At 44.9% G+C, this 17,740-nt stretch overlaps 1 protein-coding gene across 6 annotated transcripts in view; it reads left to right on the top strand.

Annotated features, from left to right (window-relative positions):
• RPTOR (regulatory associated protein of MTOR complex 1) overlaps window positions 1-17,740 on the top strand; it is a 349,270-nt gene that overhangs the window by 149,402 nt on the left and 182,128 nt on the right. For all 6 annotated transcript variants that reach the window (XM_089901574.1, XM_089901573.1, XM_089901575.1 and 3 more), the window contains exon 4: window positions 8,772-8,930. In XM_089901574.1, the coding sequence (XP_089757700.1) occupies window positions 8,772-8,930 (159 nt within the window). The remainder of the gene's footprint in view (window positions 1-8,771; window positions 8,931-17,740) is intronic.

Below are 17,740 nucleotides of genomic sequence, written 5' to 3'. Positions count from 1 at the left end.
TTAAGAGATTTGGGGAAGGGGAACAGTCTTATAATGATAACACTGGGAAAAAATTATACAAGATAGTATCTTACTATGAAATAGTGAAAACATTTTTTTAAATTAATTAATTAATTTATTGGCTGTGTTGGGTCTTCGTTGCTGCGTGCGGGCTTTCTCTAGTTGTGGCGAGTGGGGACTACTCTTCGTTGCGCTGCACGGGCTTCTCATTGTGGTGGCTTCTCTTGTTGCAGAGCACAGGCTCTAGGTGCGTGAACTTCAGTAGTTGTGGCACGTGGTCTCAGTAGTTGTGGCTCGCGGGCTCTAGAGCATAGGCTCAGTAGTTGTGGTGCACGTGCTTAGTTGCTCGGCGGCATGTGGAATCTTCCCAGCCCAGGGCTCGAACCTGTGTCCCCTGCATTGGCAGGCAGATTCTTAACCACTGTGCCACCAGGGAAGTCCCTAGTGAAAACATTTAAACAGAAAATAGAACTTGCAAATGGACTGGACAGCGTGTTTGTGCTACACAACACTTCGCCCTGTGTCCTTCCTAACAGCAGAGTAGCTCTGAGGTCTGTGTGAAAGGGCACAGCTTGCTCAGGACCCCTGGAAATGACACGGTGGCTGAGCGGAGGGCTGTGAGGGTGGTGCAGCCGAGGTGGCTGTGCTGTGCTCAGGCATGGTGATGCTGTCTTGGGAGCAGCAGACACCCCATTGAGGACTCGTTTTTAGAGGGCAGGTGGCCTGATTGCTGTGTGTTTGAGAGGGAAGTCTGTGACCAAATGGAGAGACTTGGAGATGATGGTCTGGAGGCCTGGGGATAGTTGGGGCGTGTTTGACCCCCTGATAAAGGCAGAGGTGGTACAGCCACGTGTTAGGTCCACTGAACAAGTTCTCGATGAAGGGGAGGTGAGAAGGAGAGCAGCACAAAGGACAGGCCTGGGGAGTGTGGTCTGGGTGACTCAGTATAGGCTGATGCCAGTGATTATGGTAGGGAGCCCAGAGGGTGGGCATGTGTGGAGCATGACGAGGAATTCGGCCATGGATTTGTTCAGAGGTGCCGTCCAGGAGGCGCATGTAGTGTGAGAAAAGAAGGGAAGCTGAGTCATGGCCACATCTGAGGATTAATGGAGGAGGATGGACCAGGGAACAGGTGAGAGACAGCAGTCAGAGCAGTCTGAGGGAGGAGGAGAGGGGCGGACAAAGGGGAGGGAAGAGGAGGAGAGAGGGGTGGAGAAGGAGGAGGAGAAAGAGGGGGAGAGGGGAGGACAGAGGGAAGATGAGAGGAAGGGAGGGGGCGAGGTGACGATGGTGATGGTAGTGATGGTATCGGTCTTGGCGGTGATGAAAATGATGACGGTAGTAGTGATGGTGATGATGACAACGATGGTGTTGGTGGTAGTGATGGCAGCAGCTTGGCCTAGGTGGTGATAGTGGGGATGCGAAGGGCTATAGCAACAATAAGTGTTTTGTGAGGGATGGTGGCGTAAAGCTCCTGAACTTCCAGGGGCCTGAAGCTTTCTTACATGGGACCACCACCTAAGACAGGTGTCCTTTGAGCAGACCTGACCTTCCTCCTCCTACCCAGCAGTTCCCTGGAAGCCCTTGCTTCCTACTTGGGAAGGAAAAGGATGGCGTGAAATGTTTGCAAGACCCCAGACCAAAGGCAGAATTGGCCCAAAGTCTAACATTATGTTTTTTCCTCCTGTACAGTTCTGAGAAAATCTCTCAGGCATTTCTGTTTCTTGGATCTGAACTTGAGGTGTTGCTCATTGCCATAGAAGGATGGAAATAGCATTATTCATACTCACATTCCTAGTCGAGTAATGTGCAGTAATCTTTACTAGAAACCCCAAAGAAGCACAGGCAGTGCCGCTGCTGCAGCACAGGTTTCCTCGTTATGGGATTCTGTCATGAGAAGACCCACCAAGCAGAGACCCCAGCTCCTCCCCCAGGCGCTGCCATTACTCTCCTGCAGCACAACAGCAGCGTTCTGTGTGGCTTCACCAGACCGAGAAGGGCCACCGCTGCCAACTGGGCCACATGGAGCAGAGCCCCTCTTGCCGCCACACCTTCTAACCTCTGGAATGTGCACGAGGAGGGGCCACATCCACAGGGAAGGCGGAGTCTGCAACAGCACTGCTTAGGCCTTATTAGCATGTAGAGTCAGCAGGAGACCATCCTGGAAGGAAATGAAACCTGGAGCCCCATTCCCTTTCATTAAGCCCAGGGCCAGTCTTCCTTTGACCCTTCGTCCCGTTGTTCATTCTTCTGTTTTCTTCCTCTCTCGCATCCCCCGAAACTTCCATGCTTGTTTTTTATTACATCTTGAGATTTGGATTTATAGTAGCAGTGCCCCGCACAAGAGGCAGTATTTTAGAGACTTGCGTTGTCATTCAGTACACCCAGCTACAGTTGTCACAGGTCTCCCAAATGGTGAGATGCTTCCTGTGCCACGGCAGTCCCTCCAGCCACAAAGCCATTATCCCGGGCATTCTAGTTTTGAAACAAAACCTTAACATGGTGTGGTGACATTTAATTTAGTGCTTCTCATTTCAAAGCCCTTAAAAATATTAATTAATTCCCATAAAACCCCAGGAGGCTTATTATTAATATCTATAGTGCCTTTCATGCTGGTCCATTAATGTGTCCTTTCTGTGTGATAGGTAAGAAAATGAGGCTAAATCATTTTTTGCATCCCACAGGAGAAGACCTTGATGGAGCCAAGGTCAGAAATAGCGAATCCCTAACTTTATTGACATCTCCGAGTAATGTCAGCCCCTTGACCTTGTGTGTGGTTTGGAAGAACAACTCTCCTGTTTAGGACTAACCTCGGGGGACAGCGAATGGTCTTTCAGCGGAGCTGAGATTTCACAAATCCTAGCTGGATAGCAGTGCAGAGGGGTGGGCCTGAGGGAAGCTGGGCAGCAGCAGTGAAACGTGGGGCCCAGACAGAGCAGGAAGTACTGTCGCCTCGCGGGATAAGTGCCTCGCAGCACATGGGCACCCAGTGAGCCCTGCCAGCCTGGGAGATGCTGTGCGGCGCGGCTTGTTCATATCTTGGGGCGCTTTGTCTTTGAGTGACTTCTTCACAACTGTATGCCAGGTTTCCTTAGCCCCAGGAGCAAGAACTCCACTCCGTGGGGCAGGTCACAAAATGAGGGGCTCCCCAATCCCTAGGGTTCAGCTTGTGGTCTTTGGTCATCTCCCTCCTCGCCGCCCTGCTCTCTGGCAGTTCTGCATGGTATTTTCTCCCGTGTCCCTGCAGCTTCTGACTTGAGAGGTCCTCTGACTCTGAAAATGGGTCCTTTGGGTGACGTGGCTTTTGTGTGAAAGGAGGGCGCCTCCGCCAGCTCCAGGCGGCATGGTGGGCACAGGCCTCCCAGAGGAGGGGTGGGAGGGTGCCTGTGTGTGACTCTGGTGCCCCTTGACCTCGGCCGAGCCGGGCCATGGACCCGAGGCAGTCCACTCTCCACCCTGCACGGGAGGCTGCAGGAGGCTCCTGCGGGACCAGCTCGTAAAGGCAGCTGCAGGGGCATCGGGCTCCCACGCCACGGCCACTCTTATTCAGTAGAGTTGTTGTGAGTGATGACGAAGGGGGCACGCAAAGCGGGCTGTGCTGCTTACCAACATGATCACTGTTACACTTACTGATGGCGGGAAATTTCCAGAAGTAAGTATGGGCAGGGGGATAAACACATATACACTGAAGATTTATTTGCTGTTTTCTTCACGTTGTCTGATAAAACCGGCTGTGATTTGAAAGTTATTGACGATCAGTCAGTGCTTTCATACCCGCATAGCAGGAGAGGTGGGTGCAAGAGGGGTGGTTCCCGTCACCATTGCCTCCTGCCCTTACCTCACCAGGCACAGACCCTGCACTCTCTAGAAGTTCCCCACCACCCTACTGCTCCTGGTCATCACTGTGGCAGGGAAGAAAGGGCACATCCCCACACGGCTCTCCCGGGGTGCCCTCTGAATTCGTGGGAAGGAGGCCCCTTCCCTCATTTCTTCTAATGGAACCGTTTGATTTAAGTTGGTTTTCTCACACCTTTGTGGAAATGTTTTGGTTTGGGAGGGGAGCAGTTTCTGTCTCACGTACTGTTGTCCTAACCCTTGAGCCAGCCCCACATGCTCAGAGCTGGCCCCCCAGAGCCCCCTCGGAGGGGAGACAGCTCGAAAGCCATTAACCTCATTTGAACTGAGTTCCTTTCCAGTATGATTCCCTGTTACTGCTCTTGGTAGTAAATAAAAATGCTTTCATTTCTTTTGTGCTCACAGGGAAAATAAGTAACAAATTCAGAACTCCTTTTGGCACGCATTAAAATTATTTTGCGATTCAGCCTTTCTCTCTTTGCTGTTTTGCTGCTCCCTCTATGAGCCACCTGGAAGCCTTCCTGGGAGAAGGGAAAATACACGTCCGATATTTCCTAGCATCTCCCTCCACTCCAGCACAGCCCAGTGAGACTTGGTAATGCTTACACTCACACTTCCCTTCAGCCCTTGGGCCTTGTCATTGAAGCTCCTGGTGATAAAATGGTCTTCTGAATTCTTCTGGTTATTTCTACCTACCCAGCCAGGATGTCTTTTAAAAAACACATGTATCAAAAAAGCATAGGTATTTATTTTAATTTACATAAAGGCCCAGGTCAACGTGTCTACCAAGGTGGGATGTGATTTGCTGCCTAGTTTGGCCATTCCAGCAGCTCTGATTCACAGAAAAATCTGAATTCTAGATTTATGCAGGTCATGTCACAGTGGCTGAGGGGTTTGGGCTGAAACAGTAGTTTATCTGGGTCCTATGCTCTGGCAGGTGTTTTTGGGCCGGGGACTCTCTGACTTTTCTCATTGTGCTGATGTGGATGTGGTTCTGGAACACATGTCCAAAGTCATGACATCCTAGTAAAAGGTTTCCTTCTTTGCCCCCAGAACTAGATTTTCATTTATCAACTACTCTCATCTAGTTTTATGGGATTAGCCAAAATTTAGTTGTGTAGAGCGTTAAGCCTCAGTGCCCTGTTTCTGTCTCACCCAGAGCACAAATAAGTAGTTTATTGGTGATGAGTCAGGAATGTTTTCCTGCATCCTTTTTTTTTTGGTGGGGGAGTCACAGGATCTTAATTCCCCGACCAGGGATCAAACCTGGCCCCTGGCAGTGGAAGCTCGGAGTCCTAACCACTGGACTGCCAGGAAATTCCCTCCTCTATCCTTTTCTTAACTGTTTAATATGCAGAATTCCATATAGCAAAGTAGAAGAATTATTGAACATCTAAGTACCCACCTTCTAGACACAACAGTTTTTACATATACACTTTCTAATTTTGTGCTGAAATTCACTTGTGTCACTTCAGGGTCAGATAGGATTCATCATTTTGGTTTGTTTCATTACAGATTATTGTAATCAGTGTCAGTAAAAGTTTGATAGTCACTCAGCAACTGTTTGCTAATAACTGAGCATGTTGTGAGGCCATGGGAAGAATATAAAAACAGCTGGGTACTGAAAGGCACACATGAAACTATAATCCGTGCCTGCCCTCATGGGGTTTACAGTGTCCATGGAGCTCAGACAGCTTCACAGGAACATATGACAAAGAGTATAAGTTAGTTTAGAGACAGAAAAGATTATTCCTGCCAAAGGGGACCAAGAAGGAATTCTGCACAAGAGCTAGATGTTGAACTGGTGCTCCCGGAACATGTGGTTTAGGTGAGCCAACACAGGCTGAGATGCCCACCTGGCTGGAGGGAGCAGGTGACACGGCTGCCTCCTCAGGCCGGGCACAGGCTCCATGCCCCTGAGTGCCCCATGTCCTCAGCCCCCACTTCCACACAGACCCCGTCTCTCTTGGGGCCAGCCCTGCTCTGGTAGCATGGGTAATGCGCAGCCCCTCTGTCAGTGTCAGATTAATGCACATTGCCTCAATGAGAATGAATTTGAAAACATCGCATTATGTGTTGGCTTTCTCTAGTCTCCTTTGTGACACAGTTTTATTTTACAAATAGCATTCTGGACCTTATGGAAGAAACACAGGGAGAGACCACTTTGCTGGACCCTAACCTGCCACCTCAGGGCAGGGTCCTAAAATTGTCCTGCAGTGGAATAGGGTTGCTATCCTTGTATTAGTTTACTTACAGTTGGAAAAAATTGGGGGAATCTGGAAGAACTTTGTTCTGAGTTTCATCATCCTGAAGCTTCTGTGTTTGTGCCCCCAACGCTCTCAGAACACACGATGCAGTATTTCACCAGGATTTTCTACTGTCAGAAATTGCATTATTAGCACGTATTTAATTAGGTGAAACCAAATGTCATATCTCAAACATGGAGGAACTAATGCTCTGCGAGGTGAGCCACATTTTCCTGTAGTTTCCTCCCGTGTAGCTCTTCATTTTCCTCTGAAAGGTCAGGACGCCTCTTTTTTTTTTTTTTTGTGGTACGCGAGCCTCTCACTGTTCTGGCCTCTCGCATTGTGGAGCACAGGCTCCGGACATGCAGGCTCAGCGGCCATGGCTCACGGGCCCAGCCGCTCCACGGCATGTGGGATCTTCCCAGACCGGGGCACGAACCCGTGTCCCCTGCATCGGCAGGCGGACTCGCAACCACTGCACCACCAGGGAAGCCCCAGGACGCCTCTCTTAAACATAGGCCGCAGGTCATCCTCAGGCCTCTGTGTCTGCTTTCCATCTCTGCTCCCTCCACCTCCCTGCTCTTCTTTTGAAACAGCTTCAGCGGATGCTTCCTGAGCAGCACCCATCACTGTGTGCTGAGCCCTGCGCCAGGTGGCAGGCCCACAGCGGGAGCCATGATGCTTCAAACAGTTTCCTCGCCGTTCATGTTTCTTGTTCTCACCACTGTTTTCTTCAGGTGATATCATGGCACTGGGTTGGGTTTTTTTTGTTTTAAATTTAACATTTTAAACAAAGTTTGAGAACTTTATCAAAATAACAAACATACACATTATGTTTTGAAAGTCAGAACATAATCCCTACCTAGAGGTAAACCCTTTTAGCTGTGTTTTTTGGGCAGATATGCCCATATTGTAGAACAATATGTGTATGCTGCTTTTTACTGATTTATCAACTTGGGGTGTTTTTATTGACTTCCTGGTTTGGCTTTAGTGCTTTTATACACATCACTTCCACGCGACCATCTAGTATGGTTATAAATTTACACTTTCAGTTCTTTTTTATTGGGAATTTACCATTGAAAGTTCTTTGAAAGCAAACAAAAGGAAATGAATATAAAGTGGAGAGACTCTTCTGATGACCACGTGTACCCCTCACCCAGCCTCAGCGTCCTCACCACACTCTTGAAGTTTGCACAGTTTCTAATGAAATGAAATCAGTGTTCGTAACGTTATGACTGTGTGAACACTGTTCTCCAAAAAGCCAGGAAACGTGTTTGGACCTAATTCTGGACTCTGTAGTAGCTCCCTGGTCTGCTGGTCTCTCTGGGCCTCGACCCTCACCTTTTACTTAGAGAGGCCCAGAGGAGGTTGGAGTGTCGGGGGGCAGGACCCCTCATAGCTCTCCTTTCAGTGTTTTCCTGGCTGTTCTGGCATATTTATTTTCCACGTGAACTTCAGTAGCAGCTTGTCAAGCTCCGCAAAATAGCTGCTTGTTATATTTATTGGGAACGTGTGAACTCTTCACCTGGGGAGAACTGATGTCTTAAGAATGTGGGTGCATCCTACCCAGGCAGGGAGCATCTCCCATTTGTTCAAGCCTCCTTCTGTTTCCCAGGAGAGTTTTACAAAATTTCCTTGTCAGGGTTTTGTATATTTCTTGTTAAGTTCAATCTTCTTTGTTGCTTTAGAAGTGGGGGTTCCTTATGATTTTAACCATCTATCGTTTATGTATATATATATAAAGGCTGTTGATTCCTGTGTGTTTACTTTAGGTCCTGCTAATTCAGTGTGAATCCTTTATGTTCATCAGCAAGGGTCCAGGCAGGAGTAGTGGGAGGGGGTAAGCAGGGCGAATATGACTAAGCAAGAGAGGGGCAGTTTGCTTCCTTACTTTGTTGTCTTTTTGAAACTATTCTCCCTTGCTACCATATATATTATAGCTTCCTGTGTTTAAGCAAATTCTCTTCCATGTTCCAGACAGTTTTTCCAAACAGATTCAATGCTTCTAAGAAATACTTTTGATATCACAGGGATGCTACCTTTTACTAGTGTTACTATGTGGCAGGCATTACTTATTAATCTCATGAGATCTTCACAGTAGTTCTCAATAAATATTTGTTGAGTAAATGAATGTTTACAACCACCCTGTGAAGTAGTCATCATCCCAGTTTATAGATAGAGAAATTTGAGGTCACTTGTGCAGGGTCCATTAAATGCAGACTTGGAGTAAAGGATGGAGTTGTTTTGTTTTGTTTTTTTAATTTATTAATTTATTTTTGGCTGCGTTGGGTCTTCGTTGCTGTGCACAGGCTTTCTCTAGTTGCAGTGAGCAGGGCTACTCTTCGTTGCGGTGTGCGGGCTTCTCATTGCAGTGGCTTCTCTTGGTGTGGAATGCGGGCTCTAGGCATGTGGGCTTCAGTAGTTGTGGCACGTGGGCTCAGTAGTTGTGGCTCATGGCCTCTAGAGCACAGGCTCAGCAGTTGTGGCACACGGGCTTAGTTGCTCCGCAGCATGTGAGATCTTCCCGGACCAGGGCTCAAACCTGTGTCCCCTGCATTGGCAGGCAGATTCCTAACCACTGTGCCATCAGGGAAGCCCCAGGATGGAGTTTTAATTCTAGGTATTCCCATGAATCCATGATAAGTTTCTTAATTTTTTCTCCTGCAACAGGCGCGGTACAAGCAGAGCCTCGATCCAACTGTGGATGAAGTGAAGAAGCTTTGCACGTCTTTACGTCGAAATGCCAAGGAGGAGCGGGTCCTCTTCCACTACAATGGGCATGGGGTGCCCAGGCCCACTGTGAACGGCGAGATTTGGGTCTTCAACAAGGTGGGCATGCCATAAAAGGTTCCTGTGAACCGAATTCGTTTCTCTTTTTACAAGAAAATCTGTAAGTTTTGCTGGTTGGCCACAGGTCCTATTCCCCTGTAGCTTCTGTGGAACCATTGATGGCTAATCCGTTTCCACAAACCCAAATGCAGGAAGGTTGAATAGGGACTTGGGCCAGTTATCTGGTGGAAGTTTGGGGATTCTTTCTTTCTTTCTTTATTTGGCCTTGCATGTGGGATCTTAGTTCCCTGACCAGGGATTGAACCTGTGCCCCCTGCAGTAGAAGCACGGAGTCTTAACCACTGGACTGCCAGGGAAGTCCTGGGGATCTTTTGTATTTCAGTGATAAAAGTTGAAAAATAATCAGGCACAGGGAGTTGTTTCTTTTGCGAAACATGTTAATGAAGTGGCTATCTAGGGAAGTCATGAGGTCTGGGGATCTTCCTTGGAGAATCACTCATGTTCCTAGAAGATAAAATGGTATAAGTATTCCAAAGAGCTAATACGAAGCAAGTCTGCAGACAGGGCTTCAGCTCTGCTCTCTCCAAGGTCAGTGTAGCCAGCCTCCTACAGCCCCTTAATCAAAAGACTGTAGATGAGGGACTTCCCTGGTGGTCCAGTGGCTAAGACTCCATGCTCCCAATGCAGGGGGCCCAGATTCAATCCCTGGTCAGGGAACTATCCCAGGTGCCGCAACTAAGAGTTCGCGTGCCGCAACTAAGAGTTCACATGCCGCAACTAAGGATCCCGCATGCAGCAATGAAGATCCCTTGTGCTGCAGCTAAGACCTGGCAGAGCCAAATAAATAAATTAAAAAAAAATTTTTTTTTTTTAAAAAGGGACTTCCCTGGTGGTCCAGTGGTTGGAACTCCATGCTCCCAGTGCAGGGGGCCCAGGTTCAATCCCTAGTCAGGGAACTAGATCCCACGTGCTATGACTAAGAGCCCACATGCCACAACTGAAAGATCCCACACGTAGCAACGAAGATCCTACGTACCACAACTAAGACCCTGCTCAGCCAAAAAAAAAAAATATATATATATATATATATATATATATATATATTTTTTTTTTTTTTTTTTTTTTTAAAGATGTAGATGAAAGTGAGGGGTAAACGACACCCCTTCCCACCATCCTGGGTCCCGTGCTGCAGGCTCTTATCACATCCTCCGAGAGGTGGTGCCTGTAGGTGTGAGCATTCAGCCCACCTGGCAGCTCCTTACACACTGGAACACATGAACCAGGACAGGAGCTCACCACACCTGAGTTCTGACTTCAGCCTCACCACTTGTTAGCCCCAGGACATGGACAACTGAGAAGACTTCCTAGATCTCTGTTCCTTATTGTGGAAGCTCCTTCATAATGAAGGATTAAAGTACCCAACACACCACTCACATAGTGAACTCTCAGGGGATGTCCACTCTTCCACAGGTGGCCAACAGGTAGGCAGACGGGACAGTCGAGGACCTAGAGGAGACAGAGTGGAGAAGAGGCCTAGACCCAGCTCCTCCCTCAGGATAGTGCCCTCTCTGCCTTGTATGTACCTAGATACCAACTTGATTTTAATCATTTTTATTATTATATAGATTCAAAACTGTAGTTATAAAAGAAGTAGAATTAAAAGAATATGATGTCATGAACCACCAGCCGTCCACCAGCCAGTTCAGAAAATGAGCCTACAGGGTCCCTGCATGCCCTCCTCACTCTCACCCCTACCCCACCCTCCCAGGTGACTGGCCCCTGAGTGCTGAGTTGATCGGTACCATGCTTTTTATAGCTTCCCCATCTTTGGGGGCTCTCCAGACACACGGGGGTTGGGTGTTTTCTAGTTGACGGGATTGGGGTCATTCCTGCTCAGTTATGTGCTGAGGGTCATCCCCCGAGTGCTGTGGCTGTGCTTCCTCCCTCAGCCCCGCTGGTGGCCCTCCCAGTGCCTCCTGTGTACACAGACATTGGGTCGGTCTTGTCTTTGTACAGTTCTAAACTGCCTGCGTGTTTCCATTACCCATGTCTTCCCAACACTGGGGGGGTGGGGGGGGTGGAGCACTGCGTGGTGGTGCAGTCCAGTCACCCCAATAACTGTGAGGCTGGTGCCCTCTGGTTTCTGGGTCAGCCACATAGGCTTCCCCTCTTGCAGTGCTGTTTCCTGTTTTTCACTTGGGTTGTGTCTTTTTCTTATTTCTTATTGAAGGAATTCTTTATATTCTAGACAGTAACACTTTACCATTTTTGTTAATTGCAAATGTCCCTGAGTTTATGGCTTGGTTTTTTGGTTTGTCTGTTTGCTTCTGTTCTCTTGTGTTGTCCCTTAGTAGACAGGAGTTCTTTATTTTTTTATTTATTATTATTTTTTTTGCGGTACACGGGCCTCTCACCGCTGTGGCCTCTCCCATTGCGGAGCACAGGCTCCGGACGCACAGGCCCAGCGGCCATGGTCCATGGGCCCAGCCGCTCTGCGGCACGCGGGATCCCCCCAGACCAGGGCACGAACCCATGTCCCCTGCATCGGCAGGCGGACTCTCAACCACTGTGCCACCAGGGAAGCCCAGGAGTTCTTTATTCTGAAGTGGTCACTATTCAGTCTTCCCTTAGGATGTGGGCATTTTGTATCTTCTTTAAGAAGACTTTCCTTATGCCAAGGTTACAGAAGTATTCCACTATGTGTTCTTTCAAAAGTGTATTTTTGTCTATTAATTTGGGTCTTTAATCTACCTGGAACTGATTTTTGCATATACTGTTAGGTAGGGGTTCATATTCTTTTTTCTTTTTTTTTTTTTCAAATGGATACCATTACCATTTAATGCCAGCTTTGGACTCGTCAAGTTTCCTTAGTGAGTGTGTATGTTTCTGAGCTCTCTGTTCTGTTCCATGGGTCTCCCTCTGTGCCCGTAAACTTTTTTTTTCTTAATAAATTTATTATTTTTTAAAATTTTTGGCTGTGTTGTGTCTTCGTTGCTGCACGAGGGCTTTCTCTAGTTGCAGTGAGCAGTGGCTTCTCTTGTTGCGGAGCACGGGCTCCAGGCACATGGGCTCAGTAGTTGTACGTACCTAGATACCAACTTGATTTTAATCATTTTTATTATTATATAGATTCAAAACTGTAGTTATAAAAGAAGTAGAATTAAAAGAAATATGATGTCGGGCTTCCCTGGTGGCACAGTGGTTGAGAATCTGCCTGCTAATGCAGGGGACACGGGTTCGAGCCCTGGTCTGGGAGGATCCCACATGCCGCAGAGCAACTAGACCCGTGAGCCACAACTACTGAGCCTGCGCGTCTGGAGCCTGTGCTCTGCAACAAGAGAGACCGCGATAGTGAGAGGCCCGCGCACCGCGATGAAGTGTGGCCCCCGCTTGCCACAACTAGAGAAAGCCCTCGCACAGAAACGAAGACCCAACACACCAAAAATAAATTAATTAATTAATAAACTCCTACCCCCAACATCTTCTTAAAAAAAAAAAAAGAAATATGATGTCATGAACCACCAGCCATCTCAGTAGTGGACCAGGGCTCAAACCCGTGTCCCCTGCGTTGGCAGGCGGATTCTTAATCACTGCACTACCAGGGAAGCCCCCGTAAACTATTTTAATGAGTATAGGTTTTCAATGATTCTTGACTTTTGGGAAGGCAAGTTTCCCTCCTTTGTTCTTTTTGGTCCTTTGATCTTCCATGAAAATATTAAATCAACTTGCCAATCAGTGGATTAATGGGGGGAGACTCAACATCTTTATATTGTTGAGTTTCCAAACTATGCTCTTTTTAAGCATTTATCAATAGTATTTTATAATTTCATAAAGGTTTATATATATATTTTTTGGGAGGGGGCTGCGTTGGGTCTTCGTTGCCGTGCGCAGGCTTTCTCTCGTTGCGGCGAGCGGGGGCTACTCTTCATTGCAGTGCGCAGGCTTCTCACTGCGGTGGCTTCTCTTGTTGCGGAGCACAGGTTCTAGGCTTGCGGGCTTCAGTAGTTGTGGCACGTGGGCTCTAGAGCGCAGGCTCAGTAGTTGTGGCCCACGGGCTTAGTTGCTCCGCGGCATGTGGGATCTTCCCAGACCAGGGCTCGAACCCGTGTCCCCTGCATTGGCAGGCAGATTCTTAACCACTGCACCAACAGGGAAGCCCGATACTTTATATTTTTTGATGTTGTTAAAAACGTTTGCTATAAAAAATATATTTTGCAAGTTTTTATCAGGGTATATGGCAAGGCAGTTGATTTTTGTACATTTATTTTATGTCTACTAATTTTGCTATTCTCTCGTTGATTCTAATGATTTGTACATATTTTAAAACTTTCTTAACAGACTACCACGTGGTGTGCAAATCGTGGCAGTTTTATTTCTTTCCTTCCCGTCTTGTTGTGTTTACTGTTCATATCTTACTGTGCCTCCAACGCCTCCCAGAGCGTGGAGTGGTGACTGCACGTCCTTATCTCACCCCTCATTTCGAAGGGGGTGCCTCCTGTGTGTCAGTGTATGATGTTTGCTATAGATATTTGTAAAAAGAATAAAAAATAAGAAAACCCCTTATCGGATTAAAAAAGTGCCCTTCTATTCCTAGTTCATTTTTTCAAATCATGAATAGATGTTGCTTTTCCCCAAGCCATTATGTGTGTGTGTGTGTTAGATGACGGTATGATTTTCTCCTTTAAACTGGAAATGCATTGAAAGGTATATGATTTTCTAATATTAAATATACCTTTCCTTTGTGGGATAACCTAGTGTGCCTTTATCAATTATGTGTTTCTTACAGGGGTTAATTCTGTTGTTGGTATTGTGTTTAGTATTTTTACATCGGTGTTCATGAGTGAGACTGGCTTGGAATATTTCTTTCTCTTGTTGTCTTTGGATAATCAGTGTAACTGTGGCCTCAGAAAATAAGTTGAGGGAGTGCTCCACTTAGATACACAGGGATTGTTTTTGTGAGATTTGAAGTACATGTTGTCTGAATATTGGGTGAAGCTTACAAATCAAGCTGTCGGGCTGGTATTTTGTATGTGGAGAGATCTTTGACTACCTATTTTAGTTTCCTTCATTGCTAAAGGGCTATCCAGATGTTCTGTTTCTTGTTGAGACAGCTTTGCTAACTTACTTTTGTAGGAGTTTGTCCATTTCAGCTAAATTTTCAAATTTGTTGACAAAACGTGACTCATATTTCCTTATTAATTTATCAGAGTCTGGGTTAGTGATGTTTCTTCATTCATTTTTGATATTGATACTGGATACCTTCTTTCTCTTGTTGATCACTCGTACCAGAGGTTTCTGTATATTTCATTAGTCTTTTCAAAGAATCAACATTTAACTTTCCCTCCTCCAGAAGGATTGAAAGAACAATAGAATGAATACTTTTATACTTTTCATCTATATTCATCAGTTAACACTTTGCCACATTTGCTTTATATCTCTGTATAGATAAATATTTTTTACCTTTGCCATTTGAAAGTTACAGATATCATGACACTAAAAACAAGGACATTTTAGTACATAACTATAATACCCTTAAATTGCTCAAGAAATTTAACATCAACTCTATAATATTGTTTAATACGAAGTCCATAATCAAAATTTCCCACTGCCTCAAAAATGTGTGTTAGTAGGCATTTTATGTTTCTTGATTTGGTTTTGCATTCAGGATCCAGCCCAGGTTCGTGCATTGCATTGAACTGTTAGTCATCTTTCTCAGTCTCCTTGGATATATAGAAAAAGAGATTGCTCTTTGCCTATTTTTCTTTATTGACATTCTTTTTAGTGAGGTTATTTTATTGTCTTCTTGTAGTAAGTTATCATAGTTACATGTCAGTCTTTTTTAAAAAAAAATAGGCATTATTTTTTTTACAGCAGTTTTAGTTTTTAGGAAAATTAAAAAGTACAGAATTTCCACATAACAGTCGTCCCTTGGTCTCCACAAGGGAATGGTTCCGGGACCCACTGCAGTTACCAAAATCTGTGGATGCTCCAGTCACTTAGTTGGCCCATCTTATTCACAGTTCCAAATCCCCAGATCAAACCCACTGAGGATCATGTAGTCCTGTATGTATTTAGTGGAAAAAAATCTGCTTATAAGTAGAGCTGTGTAGTTCAAACGCGTGTTGTTCAAGGGTCAGTTGTATTCTCACTCCCTACCTGGCCTACATCTTGCCTCGGTGTGGTATATTTGTTACAATTGATGATCCAGCATTGATACATTATTACTAACTAGAGTCCATAGTTTATACTAGGGTTTATTCTTCATTTTGTACAATTCTGTGGGTTTGGCCAAATACATAATGTCATGTATACACCATTATAGTATACTGGATAGTTTCACTACCCTAAAAATCCTGTGCTCCACCTGTATCTCCCTCTCTTCCTGTCCTCCCCAACCCTTGGCAACCACTGATATTTTCACTGTCTCTATAGTTTTACCTTTTCCATTGTGTCATATAGTTAGAATCATATAGTATATAGTGTCTTAAAACTGGCTTTTTTTCAATTAGGCTTATGCATTCAAGGTTTCTTCATGTCTAGATAGCTCATTTTCTTTTTACCGCTGAAAAACATTCCACTAGTGAAGGACATCTTGGTTGCTTCCAGTTTTTGGCAATTGTGAATAATGCTGTTCTAAACTTTTGTGCAGATTTTTGTATAGACATGATTTCTTCTCATTTGGGTAAATACCTAAGAGAGCCATTGCTAGACCAGCTGGTATGTTTAGCTTTCTAAGAAATTGCCAAACTCTGTTCCAAAGTGGCTCTGTCGGTTGCATTCCCACCAGCAACGAATGGGAGTTCCTGTTGCTCCACATCTTCCTCAGCATTTGTTGTTGCTGGTGTTTTGGATTTTAGCCATTCTAATTAGGTGCATAGTGGTATCGCATTTTAATTTGCAATTCCTTAATGACATACGATGTTGAGCATCTTTTCATATGCTTATTTGCCATCTATATATTTTCTTTGGTGGGGTTTCCATATCTTTTGCCCTCTTTTAAATAGGGTTATTTGTTTTCTTATTCAGTTTTAAGAGTTCTTTTAATATTCGGGTACAAGTCCTTTATCAGAAATTCGTTTTTAAAATATTTCCTCCCATTCTGTTACTTGTGTTTCCATTCTCTGAAGAGTGGGCACTGACTTTTTGGAGAGTCCAGACCAGTTATCCTCTAAAATGTCCCCCATTCTTTGTTTTTTTCATGAGTTTGTAGCAGACTGGATAAAAAGCAAAATCAAACTTTGTGCTGTCAGCAAGAGATGCACTTTAAATACAAAGACACATAAAAGTTAAACGTAAAAAGGTATATCATGAAATACTAGTTGAAAGAGAGCTGGAGTGGACATATTACTAATTAGAAAATAGACTTCAGGACAAGGAGTTTTGTCACAGATGAAGAGAGACATTTCACAATGACAGACAAGTCAGGTCATCAGGAAGACATAACTACCCTGAATATGTAGACGGCTAATAGGAGAGTTAAAGATACATAAAGCAAGATTACGAGGGCCAATGAGAGAAAGAAACACATCCATAATCCTAGTTGGATATTTGAGTAACCATCTGGCAGTTATTGATAGGTTAAAACTGGTGTTGATAAAATTGATAATTAAAAACTTTCTCACAAGGAAAACTCCAGTCATGGTATATTATATTTTTCTAATTAAAAAAAAATCAGTTACTATTATAAAAGACTATCAGGGCTTCCCTGGTGGCGCAGTGGTTGAGAGTCCGCCTGCCGATGCAGGGGACACGGGTTCGTGCCCCGGTCTGGGAAGATCCCACATGCCACGGAGCGGCTGGGCCCGTGGGCCATGGCCGCTGAGCCTGCACGTCTGGAGCCAGTGCTCCGCAGCGGGAGAGGCCACAGCAGTGAGAGGCCCACATACCGCAAAAAAAAAAAAAAAAAGACTATCAATCACTCTGACTCAGTTAACAGAACACTGCACCCAATGCCCACAGAACGCACATTGTCCCGGGCAGGTGGACCACCCACCAAGAAAGGCCTGTGCTGGGTCACAGAAATGTCATAATAAAGTTTGAAGGATTGAAATCATTCAGAGTCTATTCTCCGGCCACAGAATCTGAAATTGTAGGCTAGCTGGAAAATCCTCAAATATTTGGAAATTAAATGACACATGTATGAAAAAAGGTATCACAAGGGATAATAAAAATAATTCAAACTAAACAATAATGAAAAGACGACTTGTTAAAATTTGTAGGATACAGCTAAAGCAGTGCTTGTATAAAAATGTATAGCTTTATTAAATCCTTATACAGAAGGGAAGAAAAGCTTAAAATAAAAATCTAAATATCTACCTTAAGAAACTAGGAAATGTTGAGCAACGTAAACTCAAGGGAAGTAGAAGGAAGAAGTAATAAAGAGCACAAATCAGTAAAATAGAGAACAGGTGGTAGAGAAAGTTAGAGCTAAAATTTGGTTTTTGGAAAACATCTGTAAAATTAACAAGTCTTTGGCTAGGTAGCAAGAAAAAAGAAGATACAATCAACATTTAGGAATGAAAGGGGATATCGCCACATATCCTGTAGACATTGAAAAGATAGGGAATGTTAATAATGTTATACCAATACATTTAATAACTTAAATTAGATGGAAAATGCCTTTTAAAATACAGCTTTCTGAAAGCGACCCAAAATGAAATAGAAAATCTGAATAGCCCTAGATCAATCAAAGAAATTGAATTCACAGTTAAAAACCTTCTTACATGTTGACTCATGGATAAATGGATATTTTTATGTAAGTATCATCTTATCATCAAAGTGTTTCCTGATCACTATATGTAAAGTGTTAAATCATAGATGGAAAAAGGGAAGTGTTCTTCATGATGCAT

Source organism: Delphinapterus leucas, chromosome 19 (genome assembly GCF_059928025.1).
Source record: "Delphinapterus leucas isolate spDelLeu-1000000601 "Yukka" chromosome 19, BTC_Dleu_Yukka2, whole genome shotgun sequence".
Classification (NCBI taxonomy): domain Eukaryota; kingdom Metazoa; phylum Chordata; class Mammalia; order Artiodactyla; family Monodontidae; genus Delphinapterus; species Delphinapterus leucas.
Note: the sequence above shows the minus strand (reverse complement) of the source record. Positions and strands in the feature narration are given on the sequence as shown.